The sequence below is a fragment of the Geotrypetes seraphini genome, chromosome 15 (assembly GCF_902459505.1).
Source record: "Geotrypetes seraphini chromosome 15, aGeoSer1.1, whole genome shotgun sequence".
Taxonomy (NCBI): domain Eukaryota; kingdom Metazoa; phylum Chordata; class Amphibia; order Gymnophiona; family Dermophiidae; genus Geotrypetes; species Geotrypetes seraphini.
The window spans coordinates 22,686,867-22,709,440 of record NC_047098.1 but is presented as its reverse complement, the minus strand read 5'-3'; the positions used below and the strand labels follow the sequence as shown (position 1 = coordinate 22,709,440).

Here is a 22,574-nt window from a genome sequence, read left to right as displayed (position 1 = left end):
AATTCTATGGGAAGAGCATAATTTTGTAACCTTTCCCATGGTCATGGAATGATAGGAGACTTTGGACCCTAGCTAGAACATAACCAAACTGAAAGTTTTCTGAGGCCATGGGTAACCCTCAGTTTATTACTACCGTAACTACATTTTTTTCTAAAGAAATACTTGATCTCTCAAAGTTATTTTGAAGACCAAGGGACAATAATGACAAACTCTTTCTCACCATATCCCTGTCACAAGACAAATAGCAGAATTCGTAGTTTCCTAGGCATCTGAGAGGGGTTGAGATGTTTGCTTCCATTATGTCCCTTGGAAAGGGGCTCAGACTATTAAGTCATTTCATACAGCCATCTTTTCAAGTCCCAGCTGACCTCGTAGATATAGTAACCTAGAGGTGAAAGTCTCTATAATGCTGAAGCAACTTTCCTGAGCCAAAAGAAAATAAAATGCATAAGCACACTGACCCCCATGCTCTGCCTAGAATAATGAAGGCAGATTGTTTCATTCCATTTTTAGTATGGTATGAAACAGGTAATACACTACCTGGACTACATTCATTGGTTATTGAGCAGGTACCATTAGCATCCAACATATTCATACAGCACTCAGGTGGAGAAACCTAGAAATGTATTAGAAAAAAAGTTTAGGACATTTCTAATAATAAACTACTAGTTTTAAAACCTGATTTTGCATATGCCATCTAGTTAGAAAGAGGGACACCCTAATCTGGATATTCACAATCTCTAGAGTATTTTGCAAATGTTTTGCTGAATGTGAAACCTTTTGTAAAATACTTCAAAGGCTGTAAGAAAAACGCACATCCAAGGGGAACAGTCATTTTATAAAGAAGTACATCAAAATAAACAGCAGCATTATTCTGAGTCTGAGGCCCAAATTCTCGAAAGTGTACTGTAGGTTAGGCAGCGGTAGGCGCTCTACAACTGCCTAACTTAATTGGTTTAATTATTTTTAATTGGCACGGTAATTTTAAAAAAAAAAAAAAGATCTACTTTATTATTGTCCCTATATTAAGTTATTTCGGAATTCAATCTGGCCTCAAGTAAACTCTTTATTGGAAAACCATGTTGCACTTTCGTATGATACTGTTTTATTTGGAATGGCTATGAGAAAAAAGAGTCAAATATCGTCATATAATAATAAACTTTTATTAGTCATGACAGGGGTTGCCATTCAACATATTACCAACAATTGTAAGAATTACAAGAATCTTAATTACACATTCTGGTGGAATTCGTTATGCCATATTTTTAAGATGGAAAGAGCAATAGCGATACAAAAAGGGACATATAATAACTTTTTAAAGATATGGGGGCCATTGGTAAAGTATTGTGATGAATAGACATCAATTCTTTTCTTTTCCTTTTCTTTTTTAGATATATTTAGAACACTCAAGGGGGAGGGTGGATATGGAGTGTAAGTTAATAAAATAGGTTATCATATGTTATATAATATAGTACACTCTATTTTAGTTGAAAATGTGATGAAGGATGGGTGGGTGGGTGAGTGGGTGGTTTTTTTTTTGTTTTTTACACTATTAGATCTTATATGTTAGATATTATGGTGCTATATTGGAATTACAGTGGTGCCTCACACAACGGACGCCTCGCACAGCGCACGCTGCGCACAACGAACTTTATGTCTTGTTTCACACAACGAAGTCGCCCGAGCTGCATCCTTCCGCGCAGGCACTGCGCTTAACTGCCCTCTCTCCGCCTGGCTCCCTCTTGCCCCCCCGACTCCCCGACACGATCGGGGCAAAAAGGAGCCCAAGCCCTCTTGCCCCGCCGATTCCCCAACTCCCCGACAATATCGGGCCAGGAGGGAGCCCAAGTCCTCCTGGCCACGGCGACCCCCTAACCCCACCCTGCACTACATTACGGGCAGGAGGGATCCCAGGCCCTCCTGCCCTCGACGCAAACCCCCCCTCCCCCCAACGACAGCCCCCCCCAAGAACCTCCGACCGCCCCCCCAGCCGACCCGCGACCCCCCTGGCCGACCCCCACGACACCCCCAACCCCCTTCCCCGTACCTTTCTGTAGTTGGCCGGACAGACGGGAGCCAAACCCGCCTGTCCGGCAGGCAGCCAACAACGGAATGAGGCCGGATTGGCCCATCCGTCCCAAAGCTCCGCCTACTGGTGGGGCCTAAGGCGCGTGGGCCAATCAGAATAGGCCCGGGAGCCTTAGGTCCCTCCTGGGGGCGGGGCCTGAGGCACATGCTTAATAAGTTTCTTCAAAATACTATATATTTATTATAAATACATTTTGGATGGAAAATTCTTTTGATAAAAAACGTTACAGGCAGCCAATGATGAGTTCTCACATAATTCTTCCCGCAATGAAACATTAATTCAGCGGTGGAGTGGTGGGGCTGAGGCTTCCTTATAACAAGTTTAAAGAAATGGTGAATGTGACTTTAGCCTGGGTCTAGATTACTGGACTGTATTTATGTTGGAGTGACTAGGGCTATAAATATTAGCACTAAGATCTATTGCCATTCTTTTGTGAGCTGAATATGTAAATAGCAGTTCTGGAACCTATTTGTGTAATTGCTTCCGCTTACATGCTCAAATGCTGGATTTTACAAAACGGACATTCAAGAGGAAACAAATAAGAAGCCATTGCTCCACCGAACTCCAGATCCACACAAGTATTTAGCTTATACGAGCTCCTCAGAGCAAGTGTAAATGCTGGCATCAAGATTTTTGCAAGTATGTACGAATGTTTCCATTGTACTTCTCAGACCACCCAAACCATTCATTCCATTTATTAATCTCTACTCTGCTTATCCAGACAAATCTAAGCAGCTTACAAATGGAACATTTACAAAATAGGTCACACAACAAATTAATTCCAAAATCATCATACAAAACAAAACCCCCCTTTTATGAAGCTGCATTAGCGTTTATTATCGCTGGCCACAGCGGTAAAAGTTCCAATGCTCATAGGAATTCTATGAGTGTCTGAGCTTTTACCGCTGCGGCCAATGATAAAAATTGCTAATGTGGCTTCATAAAAGGGGGGGGGGAGGATTTTTTTTTTTTCAAATTCTTTATTCATTTTCCCATCTTATAACAAGTGTACAATATTACATCAATTGAATCATATATATCACTTGAATTTCTTTACTAATATCATCTTCAATACATAAATTAAGCCCCTTCCCCACCCTCCCTTTCCACAAATATTATAAATCAAACATATCTTATATATAATTTCTTTATTCAGTTTTGCATATTACAACAAGTGTATCAGAAAAATTCATATAATCTTATAAATACACATGATTTTCTTCATGAACACTTTAAGTACAATATATCATACTTATATTCATATTTTTATTCAAAAATATTTATTAAACCAATAATATAGCTTTATATCCTCCCTTTCCCATAATTATAATTATACTTTTAGTGTAAAAAGGTGTCTACTCATTACAATAGGTTATCAATGGCCCCCAAATCTTTTTAAAATTATTATAATTCCCTTTTTGTATGGTAATAATTCTTTCCATTTTGTATATATGACATAACGAATTCCACCAGAAAGTGTACCGTATTTTCACATAGATAATGTGCACCCGTGTAAAACGCGCACACGGGTATAGCGTGCGAAAAACACAAATTTATGTACAGAAATTTTTATATACCGCGCACACCCATATACCGCGCGTGCTGCCCGACTCTCCCGTCGCCGCCCGACTCTCCTTTCGCCCGCCCCGATTCTCCTTTCGCCCGCCCCGACTCTCCTCTCCCCCTTGAAGTCCTGGCCCCACCCTGAAAGCCTGATGCCCCCCCCCGACATCCGATTCCCCCCCCCGCAGGACCGCTCGCACCCCTACCCCGAAGGACCGCTCGCATGCACCCGCACCCCCACCCCGAAGGACCGCTCGCACGCTCTCCCACCCGCACCCCCACCCTGAAGGACCGCTCGCACCCCCACAACCTCCCGACCCCCCCCCCATCATGTAGAAGCTCCTACCGGTGTCCTGCTGCTTCCTCTTGGCAATCCTGACTCCTTGACATGATCGGGGCAAGAGGGAGCTAAAGCCCTCTTGCCCCAGCCAACTGCGGCACCCCCGACATGATCTGGGCAAGAGGGAGCTCAAGCCCTCTTGCCCCCCCGACACAATCGGGGCAAAAGGGAGCCCAAGCCCTCTTGCCCCGCCCACTCCCCAACTCCCCGACAATATCGGGCCAGGAGGGAGCCCAAGTCCTCCGGGCCCTGGCGCCCCCCCCCCCCCGCTAGTTGTTCGGGCCAGGAGGGAGCCCAAACCCTCCTGGCCACGGCGACCCCCTACCCCCACCCCGCACTACATTACGGGCAGGAGGGATCCCAGGCCCTCCTGCCCTCGACGCAAACCCCCCTCCCCCCAACGACTGCCCCCCCCAGAACCTCCGACCGGCCCCCCAGCCGACCCGCGACCCCCCTGGCCGACCCCCACGACACCCCTACCCCCCTTCCCCGTACCTTTGTGCAGTTGGCCGGACAGACGGGAGCCAAACCCGCCTGTCCGGCAGGCAGCCAACGACGGAATGAGGCCGGATTGACCCATCCGTCCCAAAGCTCCGCCTACTGGTGGGGCCTAAGGCGCCTGGGCCAATCAGAATAGGCCCGGGAGCCTTAGGTCCCTCCTGGGGGCGGGGCCTTGGGCACATGGTCGGGTTGGGTCCTTGTGCCTCAGGCCCCGCCCGCAGGTGGGACCTAAGGCTCCCGGGCCTATTCTGATTGGCCCAGGCGCCTTAGGCCCCACCAGTAGGCGGAGCTTTGGGACGGATAAGCCAATCCGGCCTCATTCCGTTGTTGACTGCCTGCCGGACAGGCGAGTTTGACTCCCTTCTGTCCAGCCAACTACACAAAGGTACGGGGAACGGGGGTTGCGGGCCGGCTGGGGGGGCGGTCAGAGGTTCTTGGGGGGGCGGTCGTTGGGGGGAGGGGGGTTTGCGTCGAGGGCAGGAGGGCCTGGGATCCCTCCTGCCCGTAATGTAGTGCGGGGTGGGGGTAGGGGGTCGCCGTGGCCAGGAGGGTTTGGGCTCCCTCCTGGCCCGATATTGTCGGGGAGTTGGGGAGTCGGCGGGGCAAGAGGGCTTGTGCTCCCTTTTGCCCCGATCGTGTCGGGGAGTCAGGGGGGCAAGAGGGCTTGAGCTCCCTCTTGCCCTGATCATGTCGGGGGTGCCGCGGGTGGCTGGGGTGTCGGGACCGCCAAGAGGAAGCAGCAGGACACCAGTAGGGGCTTCTACATGATGGGGGGGGGGTTGGGAGGCTGTGGGGGTGCGAGCGGTCCTTCAGGATGGGGGTGTGGGTGGGAGTGCGTGCGAGCGGTCCTTCGGGGTGGGGGTGCGTGCGAGCGGTCCTTCGGGGTGGGGGTGTGAGCGGTCCTGCGGGGGGGGGGGGGGGAATCGGACGTCAGGGGGGGAAAACTATGTAAAAAAAATTTTTGTACAACGCGCTCACGCATATAACGCGCAAGGGTGTGCGCTGTATGTAAAAACCACGTATAACGCGCACGTTATATGCGAGAAAATACGGTAATTGAGTCTGATGTAATCTTTCCAATTTCTGGTGATATGTTGAATGGCAACTCCTGTCATTATTAATAAAAGTTTATTATTATTAGATAAAAATTGCTAATGTGGCTTCATAAAAGGGGGGGGCGGATTTTAAAATAAAAACTATGTATTCATTAATACGCTTTTCCGAACAAAAGAGACTTTTTGCAAAATAAAAGATAACCCATTTCTTGTATTTAAGGAATGTGGAGGCAAATTCCCTATTTTAGGAGCAAGATAAGAAAATGCAATGTAAACAAATAGGTTGCATTCTAAAGGAACACAAAGAAGGAACATTTAGCACATGCGACCGACCAGATCGCAATACTCTCCCTAGAACACAACTAACCAGTGAATACTGCAACAACATTCACTGACCTCTGTTTGACCTTTAGAGATTTACATGCTTTAAACTGTTTTACTGCACATAATTTTTAAAATTTTAATTTAATATTTTACACTCAATTAAAGAACTCCCTCCCCCCTTTTTACAAAACCGCAGTACCGGTGTTTAGCACAGGCTGGTGTGCCGCATGCTCTGCGCTGCTCCCAAAGCTCAAAGGAAATCAATGAGTGTTGGGAGCAGCACAGAGCATTCAGCGCACCAGCCTGCGCTAAAAACCGCTATCGCGGTTTAGTGAAAGGGGTGGTTTGAAACAGAAATTCAGAAATATTATTCCCATACAAAACAGAAATAATTTTCATAAGAAACAAAATACATATTACAGTCCTGTGAGAGAAATAGCACCAAGATTAGAAATTCCATAGGAAACGGCAATATAATAGGCCTATATTAACAAAGAAATTAGAATAAGCACCCGAGCTACATAATTTAGGCTCTTTAACGAAGCCGTTTAGCATGGGCCGCTGCAGTAACGGCCCCGAAGCCCAAAGAGATTTAAAGGGCTTCGTGGCTCTTGCCGCACAGCTTTGTAAAAGAGGGGGTTAATAGAGCCAATAATTATAAACATGTAGGAAGGGGCTTAACTGCACACAAAATTTAATTAAAATAGAAGATCTTCCCTCCCTAGCACTGTAAAGGAGGAAACAGGGGCAACAGACTGCAATAAATGACCAAATAATATAAGAACTAACCAAAATTAATTAGTGAAAAGGGCAGGTCCTCAGTCAACACAACAGCCTGGGGACACAAGCCCCTAGGCAAACTGCCACAATAATAACCCAAAAGGGTATCCACTGTGAAACATCCCAGGACCTTGCCTTAATTTTGGGTATAACAGTGCTTCATAATAAGTGCTACAAAACAGTCTACTGCCCCATTCCTTTAAAGAGCAGGGAATCAGCAACCAAAATCTGCGATGACGCCTTTGCTGGAATGGCAAAAATACACAGTACTTATTTGCTGGGTGCAGCGGGAGAAAACGCTGAAAAGCAAATCCCAAACTGAAATTCAATGAGCTGCGTGTAGAAAGTAAACAGTCCAACGGGGCTCCTCAGAAACTATACATTGCAGGACAAACTGTAAAAGTCCAAACAACACCCCCCCCACCCCACCCCCGCAGTCCTAGGCAGATTTTCCAAGGCAGATTGAAAAAAAAAAAAAAAGGTGAAAAAAAAAGTGTCATTTTTTTCAAACTGCCCATGAACACGAACTGCCGGGGGTGTTGTTTGGATTTTTACAGTCTGTCCTGCAGTGTATAGGGGAGATAAACTAATGTTACATTCCAAACTTTGCATATGAATAATCCAGTCATTATTAGGTCTTTTAATTTACTTGTTTGTAGACAGAGAAGCTCGGATGAAAAGATAACATAACATAAAATTTTATTTGTATATCGCAATACACCAGGAGTCTTCAAGATAACTTTAAATTTCTTAAAAGAGTACAGTACTCCCTTGAAATTTGTGGGGGTTCCGTTCAAGGAACCCCCGCAAATCTTGAAAAGCTGCGGATTTTTGTGGGGGAGATTGGAAAGGGCAGCAGGAAAGAGCAGCCGGAGCACCGGTGAGTGAAGGAAATCACTCACTGTATGCTCCAACTGCCTCTTCTTGCACTAAAGTCAGGCTTTACCAATCAGGAGCTGCTTTGACACGCAGCTTTAGTGCAGGAAGAGGTGGTCAGAGCATACAGCGAGTGATTTCCTTCACTCGCCGGTGCTCCGGCTGCTCTCTCCTGCCTCTTCAGCTGTCCTCTTCTGGTCGGCGGTCGTGGTTGGAAAATACCGCAAATGACTGAGACCGCGAACCGCCAACTGCGAATGACCGGGGGAACACTGTATATTTGAATATATACGGTAATCTGAATGGTCACTGATTCTGCAAAGATTTACTGCCAAGATGCAGTAAAGCTCACATTAGAAGTTATATGGCTAATGCTCTGTGTGGCTTTCTGTGCTGCCCCCCCACCACTGAACTTCACTTAGGCCTAGATTCTCAAAAAAATGTGTAAAAAAATGACGGGCTGCTATCACAGCCAATCTGGTAGCAAATTTAAAAAAGCGAGTCATTCTCCAAAAAATGCTAGTGTAAATGAGATTGGTGGAGAGTAGTGAAAACCCGCTAAATTTGCATGTGCCCATCGCAGTCACACTGAATGAGCACCTCTCCCGCTGCAGGGGGGGGGGGGTGTTATGTGGCAGCAAGAGAGAGTGGGCTTCTCTCCTAGGGTTTTAAACAGTGCTATCACTGTACCAGCACCCTGGACCAGTCGCTGATTTTTGTCACCAAAAGCAGATGCTGCTCTTAGAAAATGGCTCCGCGATTTTAAAGAATCCACTGGAATGCTCAGTTTAATGTTGAAGAGCCTATTTGTTTGGCAGTGTCGGAGACTGCTAGAAAGCTCGCTAAAGACAGAGATAAGCTGTTTTGATAATCCGTAGCTAAAATGCGTGCAGGCTAAACCGTCAGAAACCAGTTTAGTGACCACATTAAAGTTTTGAGAATCTGGACCTTAGAAAACTATTTTTCGTACATGTACTTTATTAGGCCCATTGTGGTAACAATCCTTGATCACAGCCCATGCAGTCTGGCTCCCTTCCGAACCTAATAACTATAAGCCTCTAATTAGCCATTTGGTATTTCTCCACACAATGGCTACAAGTCATTCTCTGAGCTATGAACACCTCATTTGCAGCATCCCTGCACTTGGGTGACCTGGGGAATGAAAGTAACAACTTATAATTTAAACTGAGAACTCTTATGTATGGAAGCACATGGCACTTACTATCTAAGCCACTGGACAGGCTCCAAAAACTACCTTCATATATAAACTAAATGAAGAGAAAAGCAAGTAGGGTGAAGTAAATACGTGGAACTGAGAAAGATGTTCATAGGTTAAACTGTAGGCAGCAATTTATGGATTTCTAAGATCTAACCTGCTGAGTTTAACTCAAACTCTCCCTTGTAGGATATTCCCCTATCCCTGTGAGTCAGCTATATTGAATGTGGAATTGTCATAGATGCTGGAAGATGTCCTGCCACTTGTGCCATAGAACATGCCTACTATACATACCACAGCGTTTGCAGAATCAGCAGCGGCCTGCACAATAAATCTGGTCAAGAGGAGGATGTATGGCATTGCCATGCCCAGGAACACAAGGAGTCGTCTATAGAGAGAAAGAGAGAGCAGAAATGCATTGTCGCAGATGGATCAGTCATAAAGTGCAGCTCATCTGTTAGTCCAGATAACCAACATTCATCAGAGCAGAAGTTGCTCCCTTGAAAGCCGTCATAGGATGAATTAAAACAGAGGCAGATTAAGAATGAAACAGGCTCACCTTATCTGATGTACAAATTTGAGGCATCAAAAAATATCAATGCAGCTTGCACAGGGGCAGTTTTCTGGCACTAGCAGGCTGTGTGGTTGCTAAGCAACCTGAAGTCTTATCAGTCTGCTACAAGCTGGGCCCTAGAACCTATTCCACACCCAGGCACTAAAAATCAATACAGCTCCGAGAGAAACAGCTAGTGCCCAGCACCATCCTGATAGCAACCCCTCTTGCGAGTGAAGGATGTGTCTGCAATAACCGGCAATGGTAGTGAGACGGGATAACAGCATTACCCTTTTCCTCCATCATACTTCTTTCCGAGTCTTCTCAGAACACTTCACTGCATCAACAAATGAAGTTTATGGCACAATTTACCCTGCTATCACCACAGTGACATGGAAGCACAGAGCTTGATAGCAGACAAGAACCATTAGGCCTATCTAGACTATCCAGTTTATTCCTGGTGCAGACTGTCATAGTCCCCGTTTAATTTCTGTCTGTCTCCTTAGCTCTTCTCAACAAGGGTTCTTCAGTGCTTATCATGGGCTTTCTTGAATTGTATTATTGTTTTGGCCTGCACTATCTTTGGTGAAAAAATGTGTTTTAATGTAACTCCTCAGTCTTTTCATCTACTGTAGAATATTTACAATAAGAAGAAAACAGTACTTTTATTATTATTATTAACATAAAAACATAAGAATTTGCCTCCGCCGGGTCAGATCAGAGGTCCATCCTGCCCAGCAGTCCGCTCCCGCGGCGGCCCTTCAGATCTATCACCTGTGCTGTGGTCCCTGACTATTCCTTTAACCTACCTCAACTCCTGTCTGTACCCCTCAATCCCCTTATCATCTAGGAACCTATCCAAACCTTCTTTGAAGCCCTGTAACGTGCTCTGTCCTATCACGGCCTCCGGAAGCGCGTTCCACGTGTCCACCACCCTCTGGGTAAAACAGAACTTCCTAGCATTTGTTCTAAACCTGCCCCCTCTTAATTTCTCCGAGTGTCCCCTTGTACTTGTGGTTCCCCACAGTGTGAAGAATCTGTCCCTGTCTACCTTTTCTATGCCCTTCAGGATTTTGAAGGTTTCTATCATGTCTCCTCAAAGTCTCCACTTTTCCAGGGAGAATAGCCCCAGCTTTTTCAACCTGTCTGCATGAGAAGTTTTCCAAACCCTTTATCAGTTTAGTCGCTCTTCTCTGGACTCCCTCAAATACTACCATGTCCTTCTTGAGGTATGGCGACCAGTACTGGACACAGTACTCCAGATGCGGGCGCACCATTGCACGATACAGTGGCATGATGACTTCCTTCGTCCTGGCTGTGATACCTTTCTTAATGATACCCAACATTTGGTTTGCTTTCCTTGAGGCCGTCGTGCATTGGACCGATGCCTTCAATGTTGTGTCTACCATCACTCCTAGATCTCTTTCAAGGTTACTTACCCCTAGCAGTGATCCCCCCATTTTGTAGCTGAACATCGGGTTCTTTTTCCCTACATGCATGACCTTGCATTTCTCTATGTTAAAGCTCATTTGCCACTTTTTTGCCCACTCTTCCAGTATCGTTAGGTCCCTTTGCAGGTCCTCGCAGCCTTCCGTGGTTCTAACCCTGCTGCAGAGTTTGGTGTCATCTGCAAATTTTATAACCTCACATTTTGTTCCTGCCTCCAGGTCGTTAATAAATATATTGAACAGGAGCGGTCCCAGCACTGACCCCTGCGGAACTCCGCTTGTGACCCATAGCCAGTCCGAGTAGTGGCCCTTTACTCCAACCCTCTGTTTCCTGCCTGCCAGCCAGTTTTTGATCCATCGGTGGACATCCCTTTGCACCCCATGGTTCCACAGCTTCTAAAGCAGCCGTTCGTGGGGTATCTTGTCGAAGGCTTTTTAGAAGTCAAGGTAAATGATGTCTATGGATTCCCCTTTATCCATCTGTCTGTTTATTCCCTCAAAGAAGTATAGCAAGTTTGTGAGGCATGACCTTCCCTTGTTTCATATTCTCTGTTGTGAAACAATATTTCCTAAACCTAAAATCTGATAACAAGTAAAAAGAATATCCAAGTAGCTGAATTGTTCTTGGTCTTTACATGTTGCGAAACCTTTTATATTGGACTAGCATGATCATTTTCCAGAGATGCTGCTGTACATGAGCTTAGAGAATGAAAAGGTCACTTCTTTTTTTCAGCCACTAAAAGGCACAGCATTTCTCAATTACTATATCTATCTATCTATCTATATCTATATATATCTATATACACCCAAATACCAGAGATAACCAGAGATGAAAAGCCTTGTTTTAGATAAAACATAGAAACAGAGACTAAGATATTCAGCTTAGGACATACCATTTCTACTACTATTTTAGGAAATGATCTGCCGAAGTAGACCTTTTCTAAAATATGCGATTTTTATGTGTTGGCTACATGCGACAGGAACATTCATTTTGCAAGCGTCAACATGTAAAATAGCAATGGGGCCAACATGGCAACATACGGTACACCCTCATGTCTACAACTTTCATTTAAAAAACCCACACTTAATATACTGCTATTTATGTGCGGTTTACACAATCAAAGCAGTTTACATAGAGAAATGAAGTGTTGTTAAGTGACTTGCCCAGAATCATAAGGAGCTGCAGTGGGAATTGAACTCTCAGCCTCAGGGTGATGAGGCAGCTGCTCTAGCCACTAGGCCACACTCCTCCACTATGCTTCCTAAGCTATTACAAAGCCCAATATAATTTCTGGGTACTGCTTTTTTTGTTGGGGGAGGGGGGCACAAACACTGGGGGAATAAGAGGGCAACTTCTCCTGATCCCTCCAATAGAGTGCTGCACAAAATAATCTTTTAAGAAATTTAAAGTTATCTTGATGACTCATGGTATATTGCGGTATACAAATAAAATTTTATGTTATGTTATCTTTTCATCCGAGTTTCTCTGTCTACAAACAAGTAAATTAAAAGACCTAATAATGACTGGATTATTCATGTGCAAAGTTTGGAATGTAACATTAGTTTAACTCCCCTTTTATGAACCAGCAAAGTAGGCAAAAATGTTATACAATAAAAGAAATTTAGGGGCAGTGGTGCAGTAAGGGGAGTGCGAGGAGGGCGGTCCGCTCTGGGTGCGATCTTCCTGAGGGCGCAGCATCCCTCCTCCTCTCCTTGCCGCACACGCCTCTTGCCTTCCCGCATACCTTTTTTACTTCCCCGGTATGAGGTTGCTGCCTGTGTCGGCATTGGTGCGCTCTCTCTAATGTCACTAGGAAGTGGTGTCAAAGAGCAAGCCAACACCGATGTGGGCATGGGGAGAGGGAAGGGGCTGTGTGTGTGGTGGGGGGGGGCAGGGAAGAGGATGGCAATAGGTGAAGGGGCACATATATTCTTTGTAAGTTTTTCTATTCCTGCTTGTGTAGCAAATAAAAAAAGGAACTGCTGAAACAGTTTTCATTTTGCCAAGAAACCGTGTGGTTGGGGGGGGGGGGGCAGGGAAGAGGGCGGGGATAGGCGCCACTGCCCTGGGTGCCCCTCTCCCTTACTACGCCACTGTTTAGGGGGATTTTCTATAAACAGTGCCAAAACTTAGATGCTCTACCAGTGCCTGAGCTAAATGAGAAACTCTTTAAAATGGCGAAAAATGGTAAAATTAAAGTACCTACAGGCTCCTAAATAAAAGGCACCAGAATTGCATCTAAGTAGGTGCTTTACAGGACCTAATGCCACTATAGGCATGGCTAATGCCGGAAGTGGCATTAAGTGCCATAAAGTGCCTACGTAGGCACAAGTCACAACAAAGATAGGCACCAGAAATGTAGGCCTGGAAAATCCAGGCCTACATTTCCAGCGCCTATCTTTTACAGAAATGCAATTCTTTATAGGGTACGTCACGTGATTGACACACAATAAGCAGTCGTGTTTTAGGTGGCTACCTATATCGGTGCCCTATAGAGAATCCGGGCCTTAATGCCTACTTTGACTCCTCATTGCTTCTGACCTGTATGTCAATTCAAGTCATAACTGTACCAGCAGTCATGGCACATGACATGCACATAGGATTTGCATTAAGAGGCTTTGCAGCCAACTGGAAACAAAGATATAATTACACAAAGAAATGGTATTGGTGCTTTATACAAATTTTGGCTGGTTTTTTTTAGTGCAAATATCTCAACTGTACTTTGCCCAATTTTTTATATCAAGTATGTCCTTTTTGCTACAAAAGCCATTCTGTTTTATATTTGACCCAGCCTTGCTTTGGCCAGAGGTTAAGTCTCAAATGCACACGTTATTTATCCACGACAAACTTTTTCATCAACTTTGTGGTCCCCCAGTGATACACCAAAGCATGCATCAATGATTTGAGTATTATATTTGGATTCAGCACAAACAGTTGTACTAGAAATATGTCTCTTAGCTTGGCCAAGCAACTATCCTTTCCATATCCTGAACCAAAAGCTGACATTTTTTCCACTCTCTTTCATGGAACAAAAAAAGTAACCCCAATAATGAGGTCCCTAACTTTGGAAGAAGTTGAGATCCTACTCGAAGACTTTGCATATATTCACTGCATGTCCTATTGCACTTCCAGTAAAAATTTCATCAACTTCTGAGATGGTCAAGTGGCGAGGACTAGACCACTTGACATAGAATGGCCCCCTATACACCTTTTTTTTCTTTTCCCCTCCTACTTTATTCTATGACTGTAACTTAGGCCTCCTTCTGCGATCCTTCTTTTTTACCCAATATTATTGCTCTGTTGGAAACCACTTCGATTTTTTTAAATTATTTGCAGTATATTAAAGTTGAATTGCAAAATAAGATCACCTTCACATAATCTAGACCAGTGTTCTTCAACCTTTTTACACCTATGGACCGTGTACAAGGAGTGGGGAAAGAGAGAGAAAGATCGAAATCCATGGTGCATCTCTTCCACTCCCTCTACTGCCATATCCAACATTTTTCCCTCTCTCATCCCCCAGATCATGTGCAGCATTTTTCACTATTGCCCACCAGCCCCATGCCCAACATTTCACCTTCTATCATCCTTCTCATCAAGGTCTGACAGGAGGGGGATTTCCCATTCCTCATTGTAAACACCTCATGATTTCAACCTTAAAAGGAATGACAAGATCCAATTTCTATCCTAACAACTTTTTACTCATTACCTAATCTCTAGTATTCAGATCACAGAAATGCATTACAGGGAAGCTCCAGGCTCCTGATTACTAAGAGAAGCTTCATGCCTTTTACTGTTCTCTCTGGAAGGAACGTCCCTCCCCGACCCCCACTCAGAGAGAAGTGCCCTGTCTCCTAAAGAGAAGTTCCTTATCTCTTTATTTATCTTCCAGCCCTTCTCCTTTCTTACTACTTTGTCTACCCTAACACTAAAAGCCCGTCTCCTCCTATCTTTTACTATGATCCGCTGCAGGTCAACTTGACTACAAGGTTCTCTTACTCCAACTTCACCTGCTTTATTACCTCTGTCTTTGGCTTGAATCCTGACCCTAATTCTTATCTGCCATATCTGCAGCTCATTTTAGGTCCTGGGAATAAATCTCCCAATGGCAAGTACTCTCAAGGTTATCTGTCAGACCTTGACCCCACCAATAACGGACAATTTTCTGCCCTCAGCTCCGCCTACGGCTCAAACTCAAGCCAATAAGAACTCAGCTCCTCTACTCCAGGTCCGTCCTCAGCTCCTGGCATCAGCCAATAACAGTGCAGGTTCTCAACCGCCCGCGCTCTGCCCCTGGCTCTCACACTCGGCAATAGCAGACAACTTCAAACGCAAAGCTCTGCCCTATTTATCATTCTTGACACCAGCCAATAACAGCATAGCTGTTCCCGACTTTTCCAGCTCCACACCCGTCAAGAAGTGTGACTTTTGCAAGGCGCCAGGAGAGTTAGCAATTATAGATGATCTTTTGCGGACTGGCACCGGTCCATGGACCGGCGGTTGAAGAACACTGATCTAGACAACCCTGGGAGCAGTTATAAATTGTGACATTGATCTCCTATGAGCAGAGCATTCAGTGTGGCTCCCTGCACAGTTTAGTAAAATGGGGAGATGTTTTGAGGTGCACCTTAGTAATGATGTAAAGAATGTGCTTACTGCTCAAAAACATCAATTCAATTTACATACTAATTAGTAATTTTAGATTCAGAAATAACTATTAAGCATCCATAGAAAAGCTCTGATAGGGCCAATTCCATCTGACAGAAACTTGTAGCCAGCAAAACTGCACCACATTCTAGCAGCCTGGCTTCTGTCAACATCAGATGTGTTTGTGTAACTGTCTGCTGTGCTACAGGATGTCGTACAACAAAATACTGAGGTCTTTTGGTCACCGCATAGTTTTCTCACACAAGAGGGAATGGGGGTGCAAAGACACACATATTGGGGGATTTTTAAAACCACACAAAGTGGTTTACATTCAGGTACTTCAAGCATTTTCCCTAATTGTCCCATTGGGCTCCCAATCTATCTAATGTATCTGGGGCATTGGAGGATTAAAGACTTGCCCAGGGTCACAAGGAGCAGCACAAGGTTTGAACCCACAACTTCAGGGTGCTGAAAGGACTAGATTCAGTAAATTGTATTCAAAAAACCCACATGGATCATTATTCTATAAATAGAGTTCCACGCTATACACCTTTCATAGAATAACGCTCAGAGACAATTGCCATGCCAAACTTGGAGCATAAGGATTTACACCAACTGAAACCTGGTGTAAATCCTGGCACAAAATTTAGGTATGGATCCCTAGTATCCAGAACTACTATGCAAATCTTTAGTGAATGCCCCTGACCTGCCCATGGCCCTCCTATGGCCATGCCCCTTTTGAGCTGTATACTATAAAATCTGTGTACAAATCTTTATGGAATAGTACATAGCAACATGCGCAAGCAAACCCAAAATGTTGTCAATTAAGCTTAATAATTGATTGTTATCTTTCAACTATTGGCGCTAGTTAGCTTGTTAGCCAATTTAGTTGCAACTGCATCTCAAGTTTGTGTGCAGAAATTTGTGTACCTTCTAGAACAGTGTCTCTCAAACTGTGTGCCACGGCAGAGTGGTGTGCCCCAAAGAGATTCTAGGTATGCCATGAGAGATTCCAGAATTTTACTTTAATTTTTAAAAATTCCCTTCATAAGTATACACTAGAACAGATGATATGTATGTCACGCAAGGAAGAGTCTGTCAATGTTATGAGTGTCTGTGTGCATAAGGATACAACTGCCCAGACAAGCATCATTCTTTGATGCGATTGGCCCTTGAAAATTAACGTCGAGTAATTTTATTTATCAATGCAGTAGTTATCTTAACTTGAGCAACAAAGAAATCAAGGCTTTGTTACCCTTTGGATCTTCTCAACTTGGCAAACTTGGATTTTCAGCTCTGACAGAAATTGAAAAAAAGAGAACGACTGCAGATGGTGGATGATGAAATGTGTGCCAGCTTGTTGACTACCAAGCCACGTTTTGAGTTAATTTGCACTCAAAAAGAAACACATACATCGTATTGATTAACAATTCTATTCTATCCTTGTGTACTTTAGTATCATTGTTGTTACAATTACCCATATATAGCTTAAAGAACTTTAAATAAATACCTCTTAAAATTTAATTTTTTGTTGGTTTTGAAATTTTATAATTTCAATTATAATGTGCCACAAAAAACATTTGCTTCATTTAGTGTGCCAGTCAAAAACATTTGAGACACTGTTCTAGAAAGAAAAGTAGATGCCTACTTCCTTATAGAATACTAGTGTGACCAGGTATATAACCATGTATGCATTTAAGCATGAGCACTAACTCCAATCATAGAGCTGGCACGAGTCCACCTAATTGTTAGTGATATGTGCATAACTTATAATATTCTATAAGTTACATGTGTATATGTCCACCCCATCTATGTGCTGTCCAATTTGTCCATGTGTATACCCACCTGTAAAATACATGCTATGTAAGATTCACATATGACTATATTCTATAAATGGTGCCTACATTAGGCACCCTAATTGCAGCCGCCTAGCAACACCTAAGTTCGGGATCCAAGGCTAAATTTTATTTTTTAATTGGCTTAACCAAGCTGGTTTTCAGCCAATAAAAAAAACCCCCACCACAAACATTAAAGAGTTTGATGCCAAACTCTTAGGACACCTAGCAACGCCAAAGTGGAGTTACCCTCCCAAGCCTATGGATGCCTAACAACACCTATGTTAAAGTGTAAGTGTGGTTATGGGTGAATAGGTGTTATTAGGCATCCGACATAGGCGCCACCAAATTAGGCAAGCAAAAAGCTGGTCTAATGGAGCGGCGCCTATGTCTAGGATGTCTAGCAACATCCTATGTTTGCTTAGGTGCTGTTAGGTGTGATTCTATAAAATGGTGCCATATTTTTGATCAACAATTGAACCGATTATAGAATCTGGCCCATAGCATTTATCTGCACATATGTATGTATATGTTAGCATTCTGAACATTTTTGCATGTAACTATTAGCACCTACTTTTTAAAATTACCCTCTGTATTTCCAATGTACTGTACACATGTACTACCACTCCAATCTGATGGATTTTAAAAAAACAAAAACAGATAGTACTTTTTTTTTTCAAAGATCTATCTTCTTATATGCAGCAATTACAAATAATACAATTGGTAAGTATGCAGCGCTTACCAATATAACCACAGCTCTGTAGCTCATTTGGAAACCAATGCATCTTTTTGTTCATTTCCACCAAAGGTTATTAACTGGCTTTTATTAATATTTCTTGAGTGTAATTGTAATTTGTGGATAATAATTTAAAACAGTAGACCCCACAATTATGTCTACAATGCTAATGCAGCAGTTTTGACACAAAGGTCAAGCTGATACAGTCCTGGTTTTGCCCAATCAACAGACAAAGGGGAGGGGAGGGGGGGGGGAGACAAAGGCTGGGGAAACCCAGGACTGGATCAACCTGGGGCAGGTGGCAGTCCTACGTGTCTAGTACTTTTCAGTAGAAACTAATTTCCACAAGAATCCAGTTAGCCACTGAGAAGAGAGCAATATTCAAATAAACTATCCACCGTGACCAGATAAAAACGGGGACGAACCCCATCTGCTGAATGGAAACAAGTGTAAACCCACAGCAACATTTCTGCACACAAAGCCATCCAGGAAGTGAGCCAACAACAATCTGTTATTTCTATAGCGCTACCAGACGCACGCAGAGCCAGGCTCAACTACCAGCTGTATGCTTCGCCTAACAAAGGTTAGGCGGGAAATGTGGGTGCCCTATTTAAAAGCCCCGTGCCGAATCTTTCAAAAAGTCCAGTTTCCCACCTCAGCCCAGCTTACCTCAAGTTGGAGCCCGCCGGGCGGGGAGTCCCGCGTTGCTGCTTTCACACCTCTTCGCCCTCTCCTTTCTGGGACTTGTAGTCCTTCTTGAGCAGGCAAATACTGCTCATTGCTCTCTGTAAAATACAACTCCCAGGAAGCTCTGCGGCCCCTATATTTGTACCGTTTCAGGTAACCAGTGTCAGGCGGCAGGTTTGTTTTGTTTGAAAAGAAATTGTCGTTTTCCCCGTCTCCGAGTTCACATAATGCGGATTCTCCACTGTGGAAGAAAAAAAAAAAAAAAAAAAAAAAAGGTCTTCCAAGGCGTTATGGGACGTGTGGTTTCACCAAGATGGAGAGTTGCCAAGAATAATGGAAATGAGCGAGCAGAAAAAACTTCATTTCCCGGCCCACCGCGCGAAGCCGTGAAGTGGTTGGGAGGGTGCAGCGCCGCTTCTGTTGTTGCTAGGAAACGGCGACGCCCAGGATCCTCCGGCTCTGGGGAAAGAGGGTTCGCTGCGTTCAGCAAAGAGAGGGCTTTCCTAACGGGACGGGCTGCGGTTGTTCAGAAATTTGAGTAGGATTTTTCTTCTGTCCTTACCCCTGCCTCTTCGCTTCTTGATGTAGTTTGGTATCGGACTTCAAATCCCACAATGCATCAGGATGGACCTTTAAGACAAACAGGACCGAGGTGGAAACTCCCTTCAGAAGGTGGGTCAAACTTGGCACCTTTGGCGAAAATCCTAAGTAACGCAGATTTGGGCACGTCCCTGGTATGTAATAAAGGGCGGGTTATGCAGTATATTCTTTTGGCAACAGACTATAAAGTTCTCATGCCAACATTTCATGAAGTTGGGACTGATATGGAACAGGGAAGAGAAAACCATCAAAACCTGCACATTTCAAAGTAAAAGGAGCATTATTTGTGGATCTGCTAAGGTTGATTTTGGTAACAATCATTTTTAGTAAATTAAGGGCACTATGTATGCATTTTAACAATTTCACACGTGTAGGATTTGGTGTAGCTATACTGGCCATGGAATAATCTTTTAAATGGGATAACAACAAAAAAAAACAAACAAAAAAGATACTGAAATACTAAGACCACACTCCTTTAGTCGTGTTTATTTCTGTTACAACCATTTTAAAATACAATATAAGAACAAGAGTTTGAATAAATTAACCTGGGGTCCACAAACTACTTGATTTCATTAGGGAATCCGTGAATTTGGATGAGAAAACTATTATTTTCACTAACCTCTAATTTGGCTTTTCATTCAATAATGAATGCAGGCAACAAAGTAATTTATGGCCTCTAGACTTCAAAAATCTTGTTGACTTCAATAAATCTCACTATCTAAAATTATTATCCTCTAAAAAAGCAAATCCAGAATACCTTTTTCTCCAAAAGCATTTAATTGATAATAGTCAATACATATTTGTTGCTGTAAACTGGTTTTTTTAAGCATAATTGCCATCCTTGGTAATACAATCTTGGTCCATGAAGTTTATTTTATCTATTCAGATACATTTTTCTGAGAAGGGGTCCATAGGTTTCACCAAGGATCCATGGCACAAAAAAATTAAGAATCCCCGCTCTAGATTGTGGTTTTCAAAGCTAGTTGAGTTTTCAGGCTATCTCATGATGAATATTCATGCGTTTCATCTTTATGAATTGCCTCTATTGTATGCACCTTTATCTCATTGTGGATATCTTAAAAACCTAATTGGCTGAGGGTCACCCAGGGGCAGATTTGGAAACCACTGATTTAAAATACTTAACAGAACTGCATTGATGTATCTAATTCTGGTGCATAACTAACTATTGTAGGTAGTAGGGGGAGAGTGTAGCGCAGTGGTTAAAGCTATAGCCTCAGCACCCTGAGGTTGTGGGTTCAAACCCACACTGCTCCTTGTGACCCTGGGCAAGCCACTTAATCCCCCTTTGCCCCAGGTACATTAGATAGATTGTGAGCCTACTGGGACAGGTAGGGAAATATGTACCTGAATAAATTCATGTAATCTGTTCTGACCTCCCCTATGAGAACAGTATAGAGAATTGAATGAATAAATAAATAAATAGTAATACAAGGACATGTATTGCAGCAGGATTTATTAGAATGTTTATTTTCTTATTTTTCTCCTTTATCTCTATTTTTCTTTCTTTATTACTCTTCTAATTGTCATTTTTCCTGGTACTTTAGTTAGATTGTGAGTCTTCGGGACAGTAAGGGAATTTCTAAGTACCTATCTTACTTATAATTTTAATGCACCAATATATTCATTGTAACCCGTTCTGGGCTCTTTTGGGAGGACGGGCTAAAAAAATCGAATAAATAAATAAATAAATAAATATTCTAGCTGAGATCAGTTGCATGTACCTTCTTTATCTGCATGTTCAAATGTACTTATGTCCTGCAGATGACCAAAAACATTACTTTAATGAGGATTACAAAAAGATTCTGCTAGCCATTTCTAGGAAAACAGAAATTAGTTATGAAACATAATTCAGTATTATAGTGCAATAGGGATGGTTCTCCATGCATGCTTGCACGCATACTTCAGAAGATGTCAATCACAGCTTTTCAGCTCCTCCTCCTCAGTCTCTGCTGCCCCCTTCAGTTCTTCCTTCTGAAGGCGAGCATGAAGGTGTCATTCTGATCTACTCCCTTTATTTCTTTATTATTTTGTGGTGGTTATTTTTTTCAGTTGTTTGCGGTTTTTACGCTGCTCAGAGAACTGCTGCGCCTGCTTGGAGAGGAGCAGACTTTAGTCTGCAGCTAGCAGGTGAATCCTTTAGGGCCTTGTGCAGCCAGCCTGCTGAATATTTGTGGAATTCAGGGTTCTGGGCCCTCGGCATTTGCTCGTTTTCTTGACTTGGTCAGGAACTTGAGCATAGGCTGTTAGACATCAATAGCATCTTTCGGGGCGCTCATGGTGCTGGCTGCAGTTTCGCCTCCCCCTTCTCCTTTCAGCGTTCGTGGCCTGGAGGGATAGAGGCTCATTCTGACTAAGATCCAGCTAGCAGCCCGAAGATCTCGGCAGCTTAAGCAGAGAATGACTCCAGATCCAGCTACTTTTTCAAGGATCTGAAGCAGGCTGCAGCGCCATTTCCCCAGTATAAAGTCTGGGAGTACAAGCTGTGACATTCTTGACTGGAAGTCAACCTTTCATCATCAAATAAGTTCTGATGTGCAAAAATGTTAAAAATGATTTGATCTATATCATCCTTATATGAACCATCATCCCTCAACATTCTAATCCATTCTTTTATCACTTCGTATTTAGATTATTGCAATGTGCTATATCAAGGAATTACCCCAAAAGAATTAAGATTATATATTCAAAATACAGCAGTCAAACTTCTCGTAAAAGCCAAAAACTACGATCATGTCACCCTTCTATTTTTCAAGGCTCATTGGTTGCCAATCAAACACAGAATAATCTTTAAAGTTTTGCTCCTTACCTTTAAAGTTAAATAAAACAATTCTCCGGGCTACATAGATCGTTTACTTATTCCTTACATTACTGCCAGATCTCTATGTTCTAGTCAACAAAATCTCTTACATTAATTGTTCCTTCTTCAAGACAAATAATATATGATACTACATGCAAGACCATTTTTTCTATAACTCATTGGAATGCTCTTTCACCCTACCTGTGATATGAAACATCCCTCACAAAATTTAAGTCCAGTCTTAAAACTTTGTTATTTAGTGATGCGTATAGATACTGCAGTCCTTTCTAGGATCTAATTGGCTCTGTAGCTTGATTGTAGATCTTTGATCAAAAGACCTTTTCCCTACCTCTCCCCTTTTATCCTCATGTAACTTCCCTTTCTTTCCTTTTAAGACAATGTAGTTCATCCCCAGCTCCTTCTATTACTTGCCTGAATGTGTCATATTTATTATTGCTTTATATGTATTACATAATTTTGTTAGTCTATATAAGTTATTTGACCC

General features: G+C 43.2%; 2 protein-coding genes across 4 annotated transcripts in view; one reads left to right on the top strand and one right to left on the bottom strand.

Annotated features, from left to right (window-relative positions):
• C15H1orf159 (chromosome 15 C1orf159 homolog) overlaps window positions 1–18,854 on the bottom strand; it is a 54,537-nt gene extending 35,683 nt beyond the window's left edge. Inside the window, exons 1-3 of one of the 3 annotated variants that reach the window (XM_033922177.1) lie at window positions 18,634–18,854; window positions 9,039–9,132; window positions 541–616 (exon numbers count right to left, since the gene is read on the bottom strand). In XM_033922177.1, the coding sequence (XP_033778068.1) occupies window positions 541–616; window positions 9,039–9,110 (148 nt within the window). In that variant the 5' untranslated portion in view covers window positions 9,111–9,132; window positions 18,634–18,854. Of the gene's footprint in view, window positions 1–540; window positions 617–9,038; window positions 9,133–17,970; window positions 18,524–18,633 lie in introns of those variants that run through there. The other 2 variants (XM_033922179.1, XM_033922178.1) reach the window with 2 other exon arrangements.
• Window positions 18,855–19,077: 223 nt separating this feature from the next.
• The window catches only part of TTLL10 (tubulin tyrosine ligase like 10), a 351,255-nt gene continuing 347,758 nt past the window's right edge, over window positions 19,078–22,574 (top strand). The window contains exon 1 of the mRNA XM_033921190.1: window positions 19,078–19,323. The gene's annotated coding sequence lies outside the window, so the exon portion shown is untranslated. The remainder of the gene's footprint in view (window positions 19,324–22,574) is intronic.